This window comes from Ambystoma mexicanum, chromosome 5p (assembly GCF_040938575.1).
Source record: "Ambystoma mexicanum isolate Mex_15411 chromosome 5p, UKY_AmexF1_1, whole genome shotgun sequence".
Taxonomy (NCBI): Eukaryota; Metazoa; Chordata; class Amphibia; order Caudata; family Ambystomatidae; genus Ambystoma; species Ambystoma mexicanum.
In genome coordinates, this window is record NC_090930.1 from 140,872,628 (window position 1) to 140,894,796 (window position 22,169).

Sequence of the window (22,169 nt, forward strand, 5' to 3'; positions counted from 1 at the left end):
GGTCCAGATCATAGCATGATTCCTACCAACGTTGTCTGAAGGTGTGAGCCTAGGCAGAGAGGAGGGGGCTCCCTTCCGTGTAGGTCAGAAGTTTACAGGCAAAGAGGTGTCAGCCGGTGCCAAGCGAGAACCTCATCCTTCGTATAAGAGATTGCTTGTGTCACAGTAATACCACAGTTAGAGCACTTTCCTTTATGACATGGTTTTTGGTGTGAATTCTGACAGAGGGTGGTGGCCCGCGGCCCCTCCAGGGCGCGGACGGGCACAGACAGGCTTGCCATATCGCAAACTCTTCTGCGAGCACATAAGTGTTGTGGGTCATGTGCTTCAGGCCGGGGGTTGAGTGACAGGGAAGAGTTCCTTCCCTGTCTGCCCCCACGGCAGAAGAAAGTGAACATAGTAGAGGGCTCACGGAAAACCTGAACCCGATGAGTTTTAAAAGGAAACCAAGAAATACAGCGGCAGGCAACAGTAGTATTTATACACAATTTTAAAATGCCCCTCAATAAAATTCAAAATGTAGCACAATAGCAAATGGACAGCAGCCTGTACTAAAAGGTAAGCAGCAAAAATAGTATTACTGGCAGGGAAGGAAGTCACCGCTGGGGAATCCGTGATGATTATTGGATTAAGCATATGTACCTCTAACCGTTTGTTTAGGAAGGTTGTTCAGGAAACCGCAAATTACACTCAGATGCAGATAACTATTCCGCTGCAGGAAGCTTAGCTTGGACGAGCATATGATGTACCTGACCCATGTTAGAGAAAGGCTGACACTTGCCCTGCCCATGGTATACCCATTTACACAACTTGCTGTTTTCCTTCTGTAGGTTTGAAGAATGATGGCAGAAGTGGAGCTTGTAAATGTAGTGTGTGCAACATGTATATGAAGAGGTGTGACGAATCACAGGATTTCCCCCTCCCCATGAGGCTAGGAAGGGGACCCCACCCCACAACACCCTGACCTGAGAGACCCCTCCTGTGGGGACAAGGACTCCCTTTCCTATGAGGAACTCCCTATGAAACCTCTCAACAATACCTCCTTAAACATCTCCTACGGGAATATGTATGAAGAAGAAACCAATATGTGCTACTGTCACCCAGAAACAATAAATATTTCTTTAAGGAGAAAAATCATATTCAACAGGGATGAGGAGGATGACAGAAGAAGAAGACCGAAACATACGCTGGGGAAGTACCAAGGCTACTTCATGTACAAATAGGGAGGAGACTGGCAAAGAGAAAAGCCCACCAGTTACAAAATGGGTGAACTACCTGATGCAGAGAGAGCTGGATGTACAGTGCCTTACCTGGAGGAAAGCGAGAGATGCTAAACCGGGGAGAGAGAGAGAGGAGACATAGAGAGGGATTAACCCAACTCTTGTCATGGTGCCCCTCCCGCCCATTCTGACAGCGTGGATGTGTTCCCTATGGTACACCATGCGTTTACTATGCAAGATGGACATCCAACAATTGTGGTGCAGCTTGGATACACCTTCTTGGAGCCATTTCAAGGTTTTCCACTGTATGCAAAATGTTAATTTTCCACCCCCCCCCATCACTCTGCTCATGTCCTACCTCCAAATGTGTTCACGCCTCTGTGGCGGGACAGAAGGAGGACATGGTTTCTGATTAGCCATTTCAGTAGCCATTTCAGACTCAGGAGGATAACTCGGGGGTAACGTGCTCACCTTGGAAGCAAGACGACACGGAGCAACACAGGTTCGATCCCCGGGTCCGTGCTTAGAAGCCTCTTGGTATTAAGCGCGTTATAAATAACCAATCATATCATATATCATATCAGTAGGAGCTTTATTAAAGAAAGGGGAAAAGGCCTATTTTTCCCTAACCTATAGAGGGTGCCTATCTAACAAAACTTACTAAGGTGCTTGTCAGTCATCAGTGAATGTCATCAGTGAAAGCCAGAATCGGTCCTCCATCAAAACTAAGCCTAACTGACCATAGCACTACAATAGCTTAATTCCAGGAGAAAGGCTACCTTCTCTGTAAGTGTTTGCTTCTGGCAAAGTTCTGTTTCAGTAACTGATTTTCAGATAGTCTCTAGCGACTGTTTTTATCAGCTCACTGTACTGTGCTTGTAGCCCATCAATTTGTGTACTGGGAAGGACCATTCAGACTAAGTAATAAGGATGAGCCAATATAGGTATTTTGAGCACGGTCAGGGGCTTTAGGGAGGATAGGGTTGGAAGAAGGTAGAAACAGCATGTATTAGACAAATGATGAGATGTCCATCTTGCATAGAAATCCAAAAGCTTCCTTGATGTATGTCGTGCTCTCTTTATGGCCTGCAGGTGGAGATGTCTGGCAGCTCCAGATAGCTCACTCTGTTTGAGCTGTGCCTTATAAGTGTCTTCTCTCACTCAGTCCAAAAGCCTTTACTAGTTGTTGAAGATGGAGCTGTTCCCAAAGTTAGTGACCAAGTCAATTGCATTCCCCCTTTCTTTGGAGACAATGGTGAAGCCAAATATACGGCCACATCTCAGTCCTAAATTGTTAGTGGCTAAGCATATAGGTGGAGGGCCAACTGTCAAGTAAAACACTGTCATACAGTCATTGAGAGGGCTACAAGGGGAAGGCCTGACACACTTAAGAAAGCAGTTACTCATTAACTGAGTATTAATAATTCTAATTTCTGTATTCAATGTGAAAGTCTGTTGCAATGCTGCAGTCGGTTGCTCATAACGTATTGTAGGGCTGTGTTTCTCTCCAAAGCCTTAGACATCTATCACTTATGACCCAAAAGATCTAACGTCTGCATGCAAAACATGTGTAGGTTTTGTGTTGCAATAGGGCAGATAGGTGACCACATCCCCACCTCAAAGCATGTGGAAAAGCTTTCCATTCATGCTTGTATTAAAGTTTCTAGGGGGAAAGGAGGTTTCCACATACTTCAATGGATGTTTTCCCAATTCCTACATTTTCATTACCCAGATTTATCTCAATAATTATCTTCAGATTATATTTTAAACACACCTCTTCTTATGATTCATCCATAGTAGGTCATAATGACAACACATGGTGAAGCACTGGTATTGAAAACATAATTCATTACTTGTAATAACTGGCCTAAGCCATTTAAACCCAAACTCTTGATTTGCACATGGCTCGCATTAACATTTCCCGCAATATGAGGAGGCTGGGTGAATTATTTCTCCTCGTTCATTATGCCATCTCATTTCCCAGGTCACTGTTCCAATATAAAAAAACCTCACTTTATCACACAATTGAAACTCCTAAATAGCTTTAAGCACCAGCTTACCCCGTGATTTACTACTGACCAAAAGAAATAACGAAACTCCCCTGCTTAAATTCAGAAACTTCAGGGGATTATATCTACTAACTACGAGACTTATCAGACCATAAAAACTTAAGACTACTTCTTCAGCTGCTGACGGCAAAGGCTGAAGTCACTCATTCACCTGCTTTCTGCCGTCTGAAAACCTGTTTAGAAGTCAAAGTGCATTTTGCAAGAGAGCCCTAACCACCATATTCTGATTCATTGTGAAAAGGCCACTTATATTGAGATTCATTAATTCCACATGTATTTATATCAATGTGCATTCATGTTTTTACATTCGGTGGCTTTAATACTTTATCTTTCTGCACACATGCAAGCTAATATGCATCAGTTGTGAACATAAAGTAGCACTCACATTCAGTTTGTCGCACCCCCAGTCCTCAATATGGCGTGCGCAACATGAACCCCTCATAATGATGGGGTCCCTTCCTGACCACAACAGTTGTTAGTAGGTCAATATGGTGTAGTGCATCACACAATTCTAGATATAGCAGCAATGAGCAAGAACGTGGAGTAGAAACCTCAATCAGAAGATTCACTGGTGAGGTTCTGAAAAAGGCCCAAGCTTAATCTGATGCAATAAATAGAAGAGAACCGCTATGCACGCTGGGTGCTTTGGCTGTAACTGACTTCCATGGGATTCTTAGGTACATTTCACATGTTGCATCTGTTCACTGTACATTCTGCAGGATTTGAACACTAGCTGCTGGATTCTGGGTGGCAGTAACATACTTGGAGGGGGTAGGAGAAGTATATCCATTTCTGTGTCAGCTTACAGCTATCTAGCTACACTAGAATTGCAGGCTCAGAACGAATATTTTAGCAATTCAAAGAGTGAGCTTGGAGGAAGATAAGACTATCAGCAAAACTAAGAATAAAAATATTGGTCCTGGACAGTGTTCGATTTGTTGATTATGTTGTGCAAAAGATCCAGTTTCTCTGAAAGATTTCACATAGCAGTTGTCAGAATATCAAATTCCATTGCAGATATTTAAAAGACTGTACAGGGGAGGCAGTGTTCGCTTCGGCACTTGCCAGGTAGATGGAATGCCGCACCTGCCAATCAGCTTGATTTGTAAATAATGCATTGCTAGTGCACGGAGTGCAGTGTCTTAAAGCACATTATACATATGTAGGCAAAGAATAGAAATCATAGTGAGAATAAATCCAATTTTCCAAACTGTTCTTAATTGGTCAGGAAAGGGATAGTTGCTATGGTTGAAAGGTCCCCAAGAAGTATTTTTCTCAATGTCGAATGCAAATAAAATAGAGACAAATGACTGGGACTTATGGCAAGACAGCAAAAGTGCACAGAGGAGGCAGCTCCTTTAAAAAAAAAGAATGCAAAAAGGAGTTCCACTTACCTGTTAAGGGCTTGACAACTTCCTTTGGCTGTCTCTTCTCTGTTTTATCTTGCAGTGTTGTAATCCATTTATTGATCCTTTCTTTTTCAAGGAATGTGGTTTCGACATTCTGTTCAACTACAAGAGGACATAAAGCACTCGTCAGCTCACGTACATTCCATGCAAAGGTGACAAAAGTCAATGAGAGCAACGCAGAATAGGTGGACGCAAACCTGGGAACTAGACAGCTTTATATGCTAAACGCGCTTGCAAGTCTTGTATGACTGAGGAATGAAGCTCAAACGTGTCCATTTTATTTTAGTGCCACAATAAAGAACTGTTTTCCTGCAACGAATGGCAGAGTACAGTTTCTAGAGGTAATCTGATCTATGATTTTGGACAAACCATTTAATGTGCCTGTTCAGGTTTCTGCCATTTTGTTTAGAATGTATCCTTCTCAGATGGCAGCAATCCATTCTTCAAGCCAAAGGTTTTACACAATCTTTCTCTACCTGCACAACACTCACCTGCTTTCTAGCTACGGTTCAACTATACAAATAACTAGCTTTTGTATTTATGTATTTAAAAATGTAAGTGCTTCATGAAGAGGCACTGTACAAATGGCATATTGATAGCTGGAGCAATCTCATTGCTGTCTGTTTTACATAGTCAGTATATACGAAAGAGAAGATGTGTATCTTGCGCTAGTTGCAAATGCTGCTAGAGTCTTTCACTGGCATTAGTTATCTTTTATGTCACAGTGGTCCCATATGTTTTTCACAACCCAATTTTTCAGATAGAACATACATTCCTATCCTTTCCACAATTATGTTACAAATCAAGCACAAATTCCTCAACACGTGTTTCACAGTTGTATTACAACTTCAGCAGGAGTAGAGAAGATATATTGTGAAAGATCAGGCAAGACCACCAATCTCATATGTGGTTATAGTTCTTCGGAAGATAGTAGAGACAACTTGTCAAGAAGTTGCAAATTATTCTGGTGCCGGCAGATGTGATCGGAAATCTGCCCTCCCCAATTGTCATGATGCCTACCCCCGGAGCACCAGGCCAGGCCCAGCACCCCCGGGAGCAGGCATCACGCCCCCGGGTAAAAGCCCAGCGGCCCCTTATAGGGGCTCTTTCGACTCTGTCCTGGCGCCATAAGCACCAGGCTCATAAAAGGAAGGTGTTTTGTGCACTTACCTGATGCAGACCATGCTGCAAGATTCAGGCCTCCCTGAGACGTGAAAGGGACTATTTTTTCATTGGGACTATTTTGCCACTCGGGCGTGGCCAGGGAAGGATACTTACCTGGAACTACTTTGGGGGCTATTTAAGCCACACCCAGACAGTAGCTCACGCTTCGCGTTGTTCTGCATCCAAACAGCTGAACGCTCACCGTGTCTGCTCCTGCATCTGGTCTCCAGCCACGCCCGCCTCGATCCTGGAAAACCTGTAAGGAAAGAAGAGAAGAGAAAGGTGAAAACCAAGAATTTTATCAAACTTCTTACCTGCATCCGGAACCTTCACGCCAGCGTTCATGAGAAAAGACTTTCATTTAAAAGCATTGCGTTGCTCGCTGCAGCGCCGCGCTTCACTCACCTGTCCTCGGGAGTTCTTCTGGCTCCACGGCGACTGTCTGCACCGGTCGCCACATCTCTGCGCCTAGGGGAGAGAAGAAGAGACAAAAGGTGAGCAGAAGGAACATATGAGGAAAGCCTAATTTTCCGCCATAACACTTACCGGTTTTCTGTTGGTGGATCATTCCTCATTTCGGGTCGGCACCACTTCGTTGGCAGGTACCGCACCCCGTCCCCTATGGGGAAAGGACAAAAGACATTACTGGAGGAATATAAAGACATTAAGAGGGGTCGCCCCCATCGCTAACTCACCTGAGTTTACCATCGGCAAGTCAATCCCTCAACGCATCGCCTTCATTCTGCACCTGAAATAAAGGACAGATCACAGGTTAGGAAGGCAACAGAAAAGGAGGCTCAACACTTGAACTTTTGTAATCTTCATACTTACGGCGTTCCGCTCAGAAAAGTCAAGTGGATTTTGCCAGCGCCATTCTGAAAACCAGTGAAGTAACTGGACAAACACACGCCCCTGCACCAGAAGCAGGATGGAGAGTTCATCCTTTCAAACCATAAGAAGGATATTCCTTCGGGCCAGACAAGCAAGATTTGAGGGTCCAGTTCAGTCGGTGTTCCGAGTTCTGCGCATCATGCTCGAAGAGGCCACAGCAACCCAGACTAGACCAGCGCCTCCGTGGGAGTCAGGTGAGCGTTACACTAATGATTGAGACAATGAAGGTGGATAACTGGACATTCTTTCTGCCCACATCCGACTACACCAAAATCATTTGCAACTGCTTGGCAGATTGTCTCTACTTACAATCTTCACCATAATGGTGGAATGTCCAACATGTTGAAATGTAAAAAATTAAGCAAATCCCTGTGATAGTATAGGTAGGAGTTTCAGGCTGCTAACCACATCCAGCAATCCTTAACGTGGTGAGAGAACCAGAATATCCTTGTATTTGAAACCTCATCCGAGGTGCTATCACTGAGATTATCAACTAAATTAAAGAACTCTTCTTTAATCTATATACGTTGCTTCATCACTACAATCCAAGAGACTGGAAACAGCCAAAATAATCGTTTTTAATTATTATCCATAACCCAACAGACACCATATGAAGACTAACTGAGCAGAAGACATATGGTAAGTAGTGTGGTACGCCTATTTCTTCCTTTTTCTGTTGTGGCTGTTTGGTGGGAGAGCAAGCAATGGCCATCTGTTGTCATGTACAAGGAAGAAGGCTGAGGAGATTGAAAGGGCCAAGTACTATAAACCAAACATTCACTGCTGTCCATAGCAACCTACATTCAAAGTAATGCATTGAAAAGGAACACACACATCAAAGAATGCCTGCTCCCAACAATGGGAGAACAGGAGGCAGGGTTATAGCATAAAGTGAAGAGCTGCGCTGCACCCTCAATTGCATTTTTTGACTTTGTACTCTAGCATCCCATTACCTGGTAAATGATGAAGTATCTTGACTTTTAATGACAATCTCTGGTAATCGAATGAGTACAAAAGAATTAGACTGAAATTTCTGCAAACATTATTAGAACCTGGACTTTAGATAGCAATGCCTGGAAACGGTGGGATGCGAGTTTGGTGGCAAAAGCTGCTATAGGGTCACAATGCTATCTTGGGAAGTGAATAAAAGCACAAGGATATTTCATGGGATAAGCAATTGCTGACAAATGATGAATGCTGGGCAAAAACCTACATAATGTCAATCAGGGGTGCAACTACACTAAGATTTCAGCGTGTAACCCTACTAATGTTAAAGGTTTTTGTACTGCGCACCATCACCACCGAAGTGGTCCTCAGGCGCCCAGCGCATCTGAAAAGGAGATTGTGGAAAAAAAGGGTGGTGGTGGGGCGTTAGTAGGGTGTAGTTGGGAATAGAAAAGAGAAATTGTGATATTGTGTTGGCAGCTTCAGTTCGGTTTTCAGGTCTGTGCAAACTCCCATGTGCTGTTGTGCTTTGTTATGTGTTGTTAGTCTGTTGTTGCAATGTGGTGAAGTGCGTGTGGGTTGCTGTGCAGAGAGGCGGTTGTCTGGTTTTCTGTATGACAGTTGTATGAGGAAACTTGAGAGTTGTGTTAGGTGTTTTTTGTATTTGTTTGTCTTTCTTCTTCTCTCCCCTCTCTCCTTCTTTTACTTCTACACCCTTGCATCTTTGTGCCCGTGCAGGGATTTAACCTACCTAGGTTTTTCTGTGGATTAACGTTATGTGGGTTGGGTAGACGGGAGGAGGGGGGGTGCCTCCAGCTTATGGTTAGGTCAGGAATTGATTTAGGGTTATGGTTTCTTCCCGTGATAGCTTGTTCCCGAAGGGTTCTAATCTTTCATAGTCATTTCATCCAGTTTCTGGAGAAAAAAAGCCAGGTTTTTAGCAGTTTTCCGAATTTCAGATGATCCTTTGTGTTGTGTATTTTTTTGGGTAGGTGACTCCAGGATATTGCTGCCAGGGGAGAGAATGAAGATCCCCCGAAGGTTTTGGTTCTAGTCGTATGTCGTTGCTTGATCTTAGTGGTCTTGTGGGATGGTAGACTTATTTTCTCCTTTAGGAGCTCTACTCCTTGTTATGGATTGCATTGTGTGTTATGCATATCGTTTAGAACTTTATTCGCTGCTTTATTGGTAGCCAGTGTAGCGGTTTCAGCGCTGGGGTAATGTGTTCTCTTCACAGTAGTTTGAGCAGTAGTCTTGCTGTAGTGTTTTGGATGGGCTGGATTCGTTTAATAGTCGTTCTGGCATTCCTAGGTATAGGCTGTTGGCGAAGCCTACTCTGGACATGATTGTGATGATGGGGAGTGTTTTGTGCGTGAAAGAGAGGAATGGTAAGATCAATTTTACTACGTGCAGGAGGAAGAAACGTTTCTTGATTATAGCGTTTACTTCTGCCTGCAGTGTTAGTTCGTTGTCCATTAAGACTCACGGGTTCTTTACGATCATTATCGGAATGGGTACTTTTCTCATTTCTGTCAGCCATGGTATGTAGTGATTGGTTTCCTCGTTTTTGGGTACGATCATCATTTTGGTTTTGTCCGGGCTGAGTTTGAGGCTGTTACTTGAGTTCTTGTATGCATTATTCTAATGTTGCCTTTCCGTCCTGTGTGTCTTGTATTTTATAGACAATCTGTGTGGTATCAGCATAGTTATAGCAAGTGAGGCCGTGTTTTTTAATGACCTTGATTAGAGGCATCAGTAATATGTTGAAGAGCAGTGGCGAGAAGGAGGGGTAGGCCCAAACGCAGAGCCCACTCCCTAGAGCGGCGCAAGACCTAGAGTGGATGAGCAGCACCAAACCCCCCAGGGTGAGGTGGATGCTTAGCCCACCCGCAGATGAAGAACACCTGCCACACACAGGTATTGCCTGAATGAACTGGAGAGAGGCACTTCAGGAATTCTGATTCAGGGACACTGTGGGAAGCCAGGGTCACACAACCCCCCACCCCCCATGGAATGGCAGCCCAAGCAGAGGATTCCATGTCTACAAAGGAGGATATAGCAGAAATAGACCAAAATGACGTCCTCAGAATTTTAACCCCCCCTTAAACCATATATGTGGGTGGGGGGGTATGGGATAGAATATTAGTATGGGGAAGTTGAGGGGGTCTACCCCGCATATGTAGGTGTTGTAAAAAATAAAAACAAGTCGCCATTTTCGCCCGTTGGACTTCTGGGGGTCGTAATAAACACATAGATCCGATATAGCTGCCATATTGCAGGAAAATAAAATGTGGGCTGACATAGGCCACAGATTAGGTAAGATGGACCACAAGGTGGACGCGATGGAGGACAGGCTGCAGGGTATGAAGGCTAACCAGTATCCGGCGAAGCAACGAACAATCTCACCATCGACAGAACGCATAGGGCGTGGGGCCATGCAGGAGGACCCCGCTTAGTCCTGGTTTGCTTCTACTATTACGCAGAGAAAGGGAAAATATTGGAGGAAGCTAGGAAAGCTGCCTCCATCACATATAATAACAATTTTCCAGGACCTTTCCACATTCACCTTGCCCAGGAGGAGGATGTGTGGCCCAACTGACAATGCTTGTGCGAGAAAGGAATTCGATACTGTTGGGGTTACCTTTTTCACTGTCATTTGAGTATAAGGGCCAACAGTCTAGACTGGTCATAAAGGAGGAGATCAGAGGGGCAATCAGATACTATGTCGAAACCACAGACGACCAGAGACAGCCCACCGGGGAAGCCGCAAGAGGAAGAAGCGGGAAAGGAGAGTAGAGTCGAGAGTCGGGAAACAGGAACCAGGGCTCGATAAAGTTTAAAATTTTGAACATCCCTGCGCACAACGATGGCCCCTGATGGTGCTGCGGGGGAATGTTTACACTGGCCGCAGCTCAAGAAATCTGGCATCATTATCTCCAAAGCCAGTAACACCACGCCCTGGTCGACATTAAGGTGGGGGGGGGGGCGCGTGTTGTTAATTGATCCTGGGGGATACAACCTGGGTAATTGTGGAGGGAGGGGGGAAGCTTTAAAAAATGTGGGGGTTCACTGGAGGGCTCAATCTAGGAGCTTTTTGCGACAATAGTCCCGGGGGAACCGGGCATACCTGGTGGTCCAGTCAAGTACCAGGAATGGTCGAATTGACTGGCTGGGCGACGGGCGGTGAGGGGGGGTCACTGGGGGGCAGCAGGGCAAGGAGACGAGTGAGATGGTTACAGTGGTAGCGGGGGCGAAGATGGGATCGGGCTCCCTGCAGGAAGGAGGGGGGGAATCTTACTGGGTTTAGAGGGAGCAGATGGGGGGTGGGGTGTTTGTGGATTCTAGCATACAGAAGCCCCTGGTTGAGGGGCAACAGAGGAAAGCCGACAGAGCCAGCATTGATGGCAGGACGCAGGAGGCGTCCGGAAGCCCAATAGCTGACACATTACCTGTCCTGGAGTTGGGCTCACTGAACACTAGGGGAATTAATTCACCCACAAAGAGGTCCCTCCTGGCTAGAGAATTCAAACGTGCCAAGGTGAATTCGCTTTTATTCCAAAAAACACAGTGGGTGCTGGGGAAGGAACCTATCATCTGGGGAGGTGGGATAGGAGGCATACATCAAGCCTCATATAAGGCCAAGAAAAGGGGTGTAGCAATTATCATGGCCAATAATCTGGACTTTAGAACGGAGGTGAGGATCAGGGACCCGGAGAACCGATACTTGGTCATCAAAAGCGATCTGCAGAGGAACCCCCTCATGCTGGGAGTGATTTACATCCCGAACAAAGGTCAGGTCCCCTTTTGGGAGAAAACCAGGGATAGGTTTAGATTGTTTTTGGGGGGCACCCTCATAGTGGGAGGAAATTTAAACATGGTCTTGGGTCCCATGAGGGATAGGAAAAGGATGAATGTAAAACCCATACACTAGATGAACCTACGTCACAAAACTTTACTAACATCAATTCAGAGCTGGGCACGTCTCCGGGGGACTCCCCCTTCACGTACTACTCGAAAGTCCAAGAAACATTTTCAAAGATTGACTACATCCTAGTGGAGAGCCCCCTATCTGGATATATAAAAGATATATAAAAGACCCACGGGTTGACCCTGTCCCTTGGTAGGACCATGACATGGGGCGGGTTACACTGAGAGGGGGTAGGGTGTGCAGGCGAAGAAGGATATGAAAATGTATTGATACACTCTTGAAAGATAGGGAAATAGCCCAAATGGTACTGGATAGCATACTAGAATATTTTGATCTTCATGAAAATGGAGAGGTTGGACCTCTAGCACTTTCTAGCACAGCCCCCCATACCAGGATTGCCCAAGGATGTATCCGCGGAATTAGAGATCCCGGTGACGGAGGCCGAAAATTGTCCAAGCAATTAAATCAATGAAGGGAGGTACGATGCAGGGGGAGGACGGGTTCTCTGTGATGTTTTTTTTTTTTAAATCGTACCGATCCACCCTGGCCTCCCACTTATCTAGGCTTGTGAATGCAGTCCTGAAGGGAGAGATCTTGCCAGGGACAATGACGGGAGCCTTAATAGTGGTTCTCCCAAAGGAGGGTAAGGACCCGACACAATGTTCATCCTACCGCCCAATCTCCTTACTGAACACAGATGTCAAGATCCTGGCGAAAGTGTTGAGCAGGAGGTTGGAGGGATTCATGCCCTCCCTGGTCTACGGCGACCAGGTCGGCTTTCTTAAAGGGTGTCAGGGGTCGGGTAACATCCGAAAGACAATCAACCTGATGCACTATGCACGAGAATCCAATCTTGACGCCTGCCTGCTGTCACTTGACTCAGAGAAGGCATTTTTTTTTCTGATTCAACTTTTTATTTTATGTATCACAAACAGATGATACATGACAACAGTAAATTCGTACAATTAAAGCAGAAGTGCAGATGAACAAACAAACTTGATAATTAAATATGAACTTTCTAAAAGGAACTTAACAATAAAGCAAAGGAAGAAGAAAAAGAAGAGAAGAAAAAGAGGAGAGGAAGAAAGTGCACACATATTATTAATGGTTCATATGAGACACACTAACTCTATGTTTCAAGAAATAATCCCAAAATATCTTTAAACCTGTCAGTTTCATTGGCCAGATTGTTGATGGCCTATTCGGATTTAAAGGCTTTTGATAGGGTGGAGTGGAGGTACATGACCATCCTCGTAGAGAAAATGGGATTCGGGGAAAACATGAGAAGGGTGGCGGCTTTGAAAAAGGTGCCGACCGCAAGAATACAGGTGAATGGGGAGATGACAGCCCCGCTCTGACTTACAAGAGGTACGAGACAAGGGTGTCCACATTCTCCCTTATTGTACACCTTTACAATGGAGCCCCTAGCGATAGCGGTGAGAAACTATCTGAGAATAAAGGGGATTCTGAGGGGGGGGTCAAATTTAAACATTCCCTATCCGCAGACGATATCCTGGGATACCTGGTAGATGTGTCAGTCTTACTCCCGGCACTGTTTTCGCTCATCGAGGCTTTTGGAGCCTTTTCAGGTCTACAAATGAATAAGTCTAAATCAATGCTGATGCCACTTCGTGCAGTCGATCCCGATCTAGACCCAGTGAACCGACTGCTAGGGGTCAAGGTTGAAAGATTTGCGACCACGTACCTGGGGGGTACAACTTCCTAGAGAACTAGAATTGCTGGCAATGGCTTAGTTGGATCCCCTCATGGTGGCCGATGGGGTAGTATGATAATATCTTGGTATGGACACATGACCGCAGTGAAAATGAATATCCTCCCGGGGCTTTTATACCTGTTCTTGGTCCTCTCCATAAAGGTAACTGAATCAATCTTTAGGGAGCTCCAAGCCTGTGTACAGAGGTTCGTATCGCAGAACAACACGACAATGACCAAGCGATCTACCCTCACCCTGCCTAGGGAGGAGGGAGGTTTTGTCCTCCCGGACTTCCCGCTCTACTATAAAGTAGCCCAAGTTAGAGTGCTGTTGGAGCATATGCGAGATGACCTGGGGACCTATTGGGCGTATCTCGAAGATCTCGATGCACACCCGGCCAAAGTGAGGGACTTCTTATGGGCCCCCCAGGAAGAAATACAGAGCAGATTAAAAAATCATCCCACCCTGGGATGGTCCCTGTGGAGGGAGGGAAAACAGACAGAATCTGTCCGTATGGCCCACCCCGATGTCTTCAGTTTGGGGCCCAGACATAGGATTGAGGGGCAGGGGCTTCTGCAACACCCAAATATGGTCAGATAGAGGGTTGGAGAGAGTGGGACAGCTGTTCCGAGAGGGAGAATTTGTAGACTACAGGGCAGTGTCAGAGGTCATGGGGGACGGTCTCAAGCGCTGAGTTAGATACAGCAGCAGGATCTATTACGGTCGGAGACACCGCACCTGGCCCAGAAATTGAGGTGGAAGCAGGCACAGGTGTTTTTTTTTTAGAAAAGGCCCCACCAGAAGGGGAAAAAAGAAAAAATCCTCCAAGAAAGAAGCCAATCAACAATAAGACTTAGTAGTCAACATCTCCTCCTATACCCTCTCCTGATTATAACTAGCGATACTGGGAAAGGGGTTGTCATTTGTACCAGAGCATTGCAGTAATCTCTTAAGAGGAAAAATAGATTTTTTCAAATTAATGAGAACATTAAAATTGAAGGTTTTCTTCAACTCGTTAGAGATGGACACTGCAGAGGAAGAAGAACCATCTGAGCATCTGGAGATGGTCCGAAAGAGTACCTTTATCCCACCCGTTCAAAACCATGTTCTAACAGTGTTTGAAAAAAAGGGTACTGGAAGACTTCAAGATATTGACGTTTAAACCAAAGAGAAACAGTAACTTCTTTAACAGTGATAGACAAGTTCTATGAAATCTACTCGACAACGAGGATATCATTTTTAAACCTGTCGACAAGGGAGGGGCACTGGTCCTAATGGATAAAGCAGACTATCTTGAGGAAATTGGGTCAGACAACAGCTGGCAGACCCAGAGACCTATAGAAAAATCCAATTCAATCCAATGGACCGTATCCGTGCGCTGATTCAGGAAGTTCTGGATGAGGCGTTGGACAGAGGAGTCCTCAGACAAAACACGCAAGTTTCTTGAGAACAAACATCCCATCACTCCAGTCCTATATATCCTTCCCAAAATTCACAAGACTTGTCAAATCACCAGGGCGTCTGCTCATAGCAGCCACAGACGGCATCCTGGAACCCCTAGCGAAATATCTCGACAGAGTGCTACAACTGCTGATCCAGAAGACGGAGATCTACATTAAAGACACAATGCACTTTTATGCATGCTCAAGGATGTCCAATTTGTAGAAGGAAGGGGTATTCTCTTCACAATGGACGTAACCTCCCTCTACACTAACATTGCACGTGAGGCGGGATTGGTAGCAGTTGAAGGATTACTACTACGCTCACCAGATTGTGAGGGAGACAGTCTTCATACACTTCTGAAACTGGTTCTGATGAACAATTTCTTCAGATTTCAGGATAAATATTACTTACAGTTATCAGGAACAAGCATGGGTGTGGCGATGGCCCCCACATTCGCCAATACTTACATGTTCTATCTGGAGCATGTACGGACATCACCAAGATGGACACAACATCTACCAATCTTTGTCAGATATATTGATGATGTGTTCGGAATTTGGTCTGGCCCCCGAGGACGAGCTACAAAACTTCTTTGACATAATGAACAACATGCAGCCACGGAATAAGTTTACCAACACCGTCAGTAGAACAAACATACATGTTTTGGATGTAGAGGTTTACATTAAAGACAGCAATTTAGCAACAAGGATCTAAACTAAGACCACAGATCGGAATAGCTTGTTATAGGCTACGAGTTTTCATCCAAAGCGTACCATTTAGAGTGTACCTTTAAGTCAGTTCCGCCATTATAGGCGGAATATCTCGGAAACTGATGAGTACAGAACACAGTTTGAGTGTATTACGAACTAAATTCCATGAGAGAGACTACAATTCCACTCTTATTTCCAATATCGCTGCAAAAGTGGATACCATCGAAAGAGACACTCCGTTAACACCTAAACCCGCTCAAAGGAAGGACAGTCACTAGTCTATGTGACAACACACTCACTCCAGAGCCATAAGAGCAAGGGAATTATTAAGAAAAATTGGCCTATGCTGCAGATGGATCCGACAATGCAACCACCTTTTAGGCAACTGCCGACTTTTAACTATTGCAATAGTAAAGCCATATGAAACAGTCTTGTTAAAGCAGAGATGCAATCATGAACAGCCAGCAATAATAAACACAGAGGGACACAACCGTGCCACAATTGCCAGCACTGTGGTATTATTACAGGAAATAAAATTACACATCCTCACTCTCGAAAAGCAATTTCAGTGAAGCACTCATGTACTTGTGACTCTAAAAATTTGGTTTACGCAATAAAATGCCCTTGTGGATACTACTATGTTGGTATTACGACAAGAAAAGCAAAACTCTGTGGGGCGGAACATAAATCAAATATACGCACAAAGAGGGCCTCAACACGCGTTGGGCGCTAACCCCGGCGGTATCACCTCCCGGGCTATTAGCCCTACCGCCAACACGCTGGCGCTATTAGCGCTGGATCACAAGTTTGGCGGAACGGTAAGTTCCCATTCCCCATTGGGCCCAATGGGGAATTTTCATGCTATTGCCGCCGCTGGGTTTCCCGGAGACGGCAATAGCGTTGAAAATCGGCAAAATTGCGGCGGATTTGCCCCCAGCTCAGAGCTGGGGGGGGAATCCGCCAGGGTTGTGATTTGGTGGACCCTTAAATGCGGCGGTAATAGCGTTACTGCCGTATTTAAGGGTTACCGTAAAATTCGTGATGAGGCCCAAAGAACCTTAAATCCCCTGTAGAAACGCATTTTTTAGAAGCGAGACAGACAGTGGCCCAGTTGAAATGTGTGATTTTAGAAAAGGTAACTTTGGGAAGTAGAGGAGGTGATCTAAGCAGGAAGTTATTACAAAGAGAGGTTTTGTGGATTGACCTTGAGCCACTTGAGTTGATATGTGCCACTCACCATGATTTTTTTGCAATCGACAATCTGTGTTACTGACCATACGAATTGTGGATCTGGTGTTAGAGACTGTGTATGGTAACCTAATATTTAATGCAAATTTTTAATTCATGAAAATGTCAAGGATATTGTCCTGGAGGGCTTGCTAACTAAGATGTGAGACCATATATGATACAGTACTGTATGCCTCACACTGTATTGCAGCAGCTGAGTTTCCTTTCTCCAATATCACTAGTGCTTAAGGTTAGATTGACGATCAATGGTGATGGACATTACAATGGTCTAATCTCTGGATACTTCCATTATCTAATAATAACTTTAAGCTAATCTGTTCGCCTTACAATTGTGGTATGCGCCAATTTGAGGTGTGTGTCTATGACTCTTAAAATCACATATTAGTCACGTTACCACATGGACAATTAGTTTGTACTATTGGATACCCCACAGGGAAACGCATCCTACAACGAGAAGACTTACCTACACAATCCAGCATGCTGTTGGAGCACCTAATATTTCTTTGCACTTATATTGCAGATTTATCTGTTAACTATAGGATTCACAGACAAACTCATCCTGATGGCATACCAGTCATCTGGTCCCTTAATCTAGATAGGGTAGGGGCAGCCAGTCAATACCTGTCGGCGGTTTGCCCCTCCCCTGTCTTCCCGTTACTTCTCATGTAACCTGCTCCCCGACATGGACATCGGGCTGTTAGTTCACGCACCTTAACAGTGCGGGACCCTTTTAAGTCAAATAACTACGAGCCAATCTGTAGGGAGGACGCATTCCTGACACAAGTATTATTTTACTCTTATTGGCTAGCATAACATTTTGCAGAATAAGCGGTTCGGATATCTGTTTCCGGACTTGTAGCAAGCATTGGTTATGTGAGATAGACATTACCATAGTAATGCGTACACTCCCACACCAATATGGTGACTAGACTAGGTTATACGCACGCGTTGCAGTTGCCTAGCAACCATATTAACAATACGGTTGCCGCACTCTCCTCCTTGAAGAGACTGGTGTCGATCAGGGACCGTCGCAAATTTGTTAAGCGCTGCATTTATTTATTTGGCGCTTGTAGAAGAACACCTGCGTTATGAGCGGTGGGCCCACAGTTATAGGCCCTTACTGGACGTTCGACAGCACAGCAGCCCCTTGTATTGAATAGAATGTTACAGTGTTTTTGAAAACTCGGGGCCGCGTTGACACACAACGCGGTCTCAGTGAAGAAATTTAGAATAATACTAGTCACTTGCTATCGGTAACATAGTGACCATTTGAGCGACCATCTTCTTCGCATAACGGCACGGGACATACACCGTGGGTAGTGTGATGATTTTGGAGTTAGTAATTTGACACTCCTATCGTGTAGTGTAAGCTTACTGTTGCCGACACCCTCCGCTTCATATATTCACATGACAATCCGAGGTTTAAGATTAGATAAAATTTCATGTTTCCTTTAATTCCTAAGTCTAGACAGTTGCATCTGTCCATATACGTGTCAGAAACACCACTCCAGTGAGCATATACCGGCCAGCGAGACTCTGCAGGTTCGCAGTCCCAGGAATTCCAACAGCCAGTCTATGATTCGTATATTCAGCGCCCGAGCTGTAAGTCACATAACAGCGAAAGCATACACTTTTCCCCTAACTGTATGAGGATGAAATACAGTCAACAAGGACTATATATCGTTACAGGGAATACTTAAGGTCAGTCTTCCTACATTACCAATATATTCCATTATTGATATATTTGTTACTCACAACTTCCTCTAAAGCACTGTCTCTGTGGGTTACCTTTCAGGTACACATCATGACACGCAAGTTGGACATGTATAAGAAATAGTAGGCTCTAAAAGCCCTGAAGAAGGATTTATTATCCGAAACGCCTTGGCAATCATGACATCGGTGTAGGAGCCTAATATATACGATTGAACACATATATTGAAGAATTGTGTCCAGAACTTTGTACAATATAGCTGTGTGGACCTATAACACAACTATGTAATGAGATACAATGTGCTAATGAAAACTACTTCTGTATATGTATATGGATACTTGTACCATTGTTTTTTGGTTAAATTGCTTTTTCCTTTTGATATCCGTCTTCCTAATTATAACTTGAAAAACTGATTGATTGAACTTAATGGTTTGGGCCAATTGAAGGCCTTGTCTTGAGTAATCCAATACCTACACAGGCCAAAATAGCCTGGAATTGAATGCATTGTGAAACATTATCTAACAAGTGAATTAGATACTGTGTCTTGATGCAACCCGTCACGCTGTGACCGGTAGGATCAAGCATATTTTAATACTTGAAATTGAAAGGTATCCTGACAGACCGTAAATGGGGAGAGAAAGTGAGGCGACCACTCACTCCTTTTGAGAAAACACTGGACATGGCGCATACAGGGAAAGGTCTCCATATAAGGTTATGAATACAAGCGATAAGAAGAACAGGCAGGGCTTTAAACAGTATTGGAATGAGCTAGCTGCGGAGGAAATTATGGAGGAGGCATGGGGGAGCATATATAAAATTGCATTTAATTGAAACCTCTTTACGGCAGATATGGAGCATCATTTTAAGATACTCCAGGGGTAGCACAGAGATCCCCTCAAGATTTCTTGAATGTTTGCAGGGTGAGCCCCACTGTGTCCGAGAGGGTGTGACCAGGTCCGCTCTAGAGGTCATATGTGGTGGCACTGTCCTCGGATCCAATCTTACTGGAGGGACCTTCTTGGGTGGATGGCGGAGACGACAGGTGTGACGCTACCCCTTGATCCCCCTACAAATGCTTTTGGGGCTCCACCCCCGAGAGATTCAGAGGCCCATAGGTACCCCAGATTGTTGGAACCCATGCTCAGGGCGGGTAGGGTGGTGGTGGCCCAGGAATGGAAGCGTGTTTCAGTTCCTAACAAGAAGGAATGGCTGAAGAAACTTAGAGATATGTACCTAATGGACAAGCTGACGGCAACAGTGAATGATGAATTGAATCAGTTTAGAGTGGATTGGGAAGGGGCCATACAAAAATGAGGATAGGACGTGCACTAGAGGCGGTGCGAGCACGGACCACTACAGCAAGGGCAGAAGTAAGCAAGAAGAAGGGAGGGGGAGAGGAAAGGGGTTATACTCGATGAGGATACGAGCAGTATGACGTGAACGAGGGGGGGTACCCAGTGCTCGATGAGCACACCCTGAAAAGGAACACACACACTGCACGGGGAGAGACCCGGACAAGACCTTGAAGAATTGGTGAACAAACTTTAGCCACAGTGATCAATTTAAGGAAAAGAGACAGTTGACACAGTTAAGGAATGTACTAGGAACCGCTAATGTTTGTTTGACGAGGGGGCTGGGCGGAAGGAGGGATCCTCAGTTTGAGAACATGTACATACATGATGTGACATGTAAAACTGTTCTACTGTCATAAAAAGTACTCAGAAGCCGAGCCCATAATTTTGGATGAAGGTTAAGGACCGCCTTGGAGAGGCCATCAGGTCCACTATGATATGCTCAATGTCTTCCTCATAATGAGAATATGTGAAGTGGTGGTTGTTGAGTTGTGTGACGAGAGGTGTGGAGTAATAAGTGTGTGGGCTGAGGAGAAAAGGGGAGGGGGAACAGGGAGTGTGGGCAGTATTGGTAGGGCGAGGTAGATCGGCATCGCTGGATCGATGGTTAGGAAACAAAAAGGTTATTATAGGTGCATAACTAGAAGTAAGTAATTATGAGTGATATTACCCAACTCGAATACATGTGTACTGCGCTTCCTCTCTACCGGGAAAAGATATTTAAGTACCATTGTGAGTGGGTCACTGATACGAGAGGAGGGTGTATAAGCCTTAGCCTGAAGAAGGAACGAATAATAAGGAAGTGTTGGGCCATATGCATACGTATCTAGCCGCAGAATATAAAGGGAGAAGGTTGAAGAACAGGCAGAGCACTCTTAATCTTTGGAGGATGGATGAGGATTTAAAAGATGTCACTGAAGAGCCTAAGGAATGAGAAATCGTAACCCCGCCCCCCTGCGTTAGCCCCACACCTTGTATAAACACCCACACCCTGCGACGCCCCTGGAACACCCACAGCCCCGCCGCCCCCACAGGAATGTGACCCCATGCAAGCAGCTGCAGGATATTCTAATCCAGAATATGTGCTTCCTGTAGCCCTGCAACAACAAAGAGCCCCTGCCACCTATGAAAACGTCCCACAGCCCTCACTAGTGAATGTAACAGGTGACCCATTAGTTGTGGAGACAGAGAACAGAGCATGGAGCGACTTAGAAACAGCGCTTCGAAGGGCAGAGGCACAGCTTGCGTGAGTATCGCTAGGAGAGGGAGCAGGGTGAAGAGCACCAATAGGTACAGATGAATAGCGAGCAGGAGATATTTTATTTTAATGGCAGTACCGTGATTAAGGATTTCCACGCTGAAATGAAGGATGATGGCTGTGACGATGAGAGACCTCAAGCGGGACCACAGGGTGCTGATAGTCTAGATTATGAGTCGATTATATCAGATACAGATGCACGAGTAGCAGAGGAGAAGGAATGGGGAATGATGAGGAGCAGGGGGTGGGGAGGGGGAAGAGATACTACCACGGGTAACACCAAGAGTAGAGAGTTTATGGGGTGCAGAATCAGCAGGCAAGTGGATATATGCACTTGAAAAGCAAACCGCAGGCATTACATTAGCGGTGGTGGGTATGGAAAGTTTGTTTGCTGCATTATTAGGAGACCAAGCAGACGATATTTTGAGGAAATCGGTTAATACAGGGGTACAAATGGGTAATGACAATCATGATGGAGCACATTTTAATGACTGTCGGGCAACAGGTATGGGCTGCTTTAAGGACAGCTTAACTCGACACACCGGACATACATTTGATTATGGTACGCACCATGAAAGAGGACAAAGACCCAACACAATATATAAACCAAATTCAGTAGATGTGGAGACCAGAAACGGGGGAACCATAGGATAAGAATATAGCAATATTTTACCACATGTTAAAGAACGGACTCCCAAAGGATGTGCTGAACATTTTGGTCAAAGTAGTGGGAATGGGCAGAGATTCAGGCAATCATAGTACACCATTGTAGGCAAAGGCAGGAGAAGGAAGTCGGGGATAACACACAGAAGGCAGAGGCTAGGTTAGTGCAGAATAAACTAGCAAAGTCGAGTATAGAAGGTGCAGTGATTACAAGCCCGATGTGGGGCAGGTGGACACGAGAATTGTACCAGAGTGGACAGAAGGGAACCAAGCTTATCCAGATTCCTGAGGTTACCAGAGAGGTTCTCAGCGAGGGAGTGGTGGATTCCAAGGGGGGGGGGGGTAAGAAGGCAGAAGACGATTTGGAGGGATGGGGCTGAGATTTGGAGGGCTGCGACCATGTAAGCTATGTGGTAGAATGGGCCATTTTGCGCAGGAATATAG

At 45.1% G+C, this 22,169-nt stretch overlaps 1 protein-coding gene across 1 annotated transcript in view; it reads right to left on the reverse strand.

The window, feature by feature from the left end:
• The window catches only part of C5PH8orf48 (chromosome 5p C8orf48 homolog), a 445,712-nt gene that overhangs the window by 356,844 nt on the left and 66,699 nt on the right, over positions 1-22,169 (reverse strand). The window contains exon 3 of the mRNA XM_069612536.1: positions 4,684-4,800. Coding sequence (XP_069468637.1) covers positions 4,684-4,800 — 117 coding nt within the window. The remainder of the gene's footprint in view (positions 1-4,683; positions 4,801-22,169) is intronic.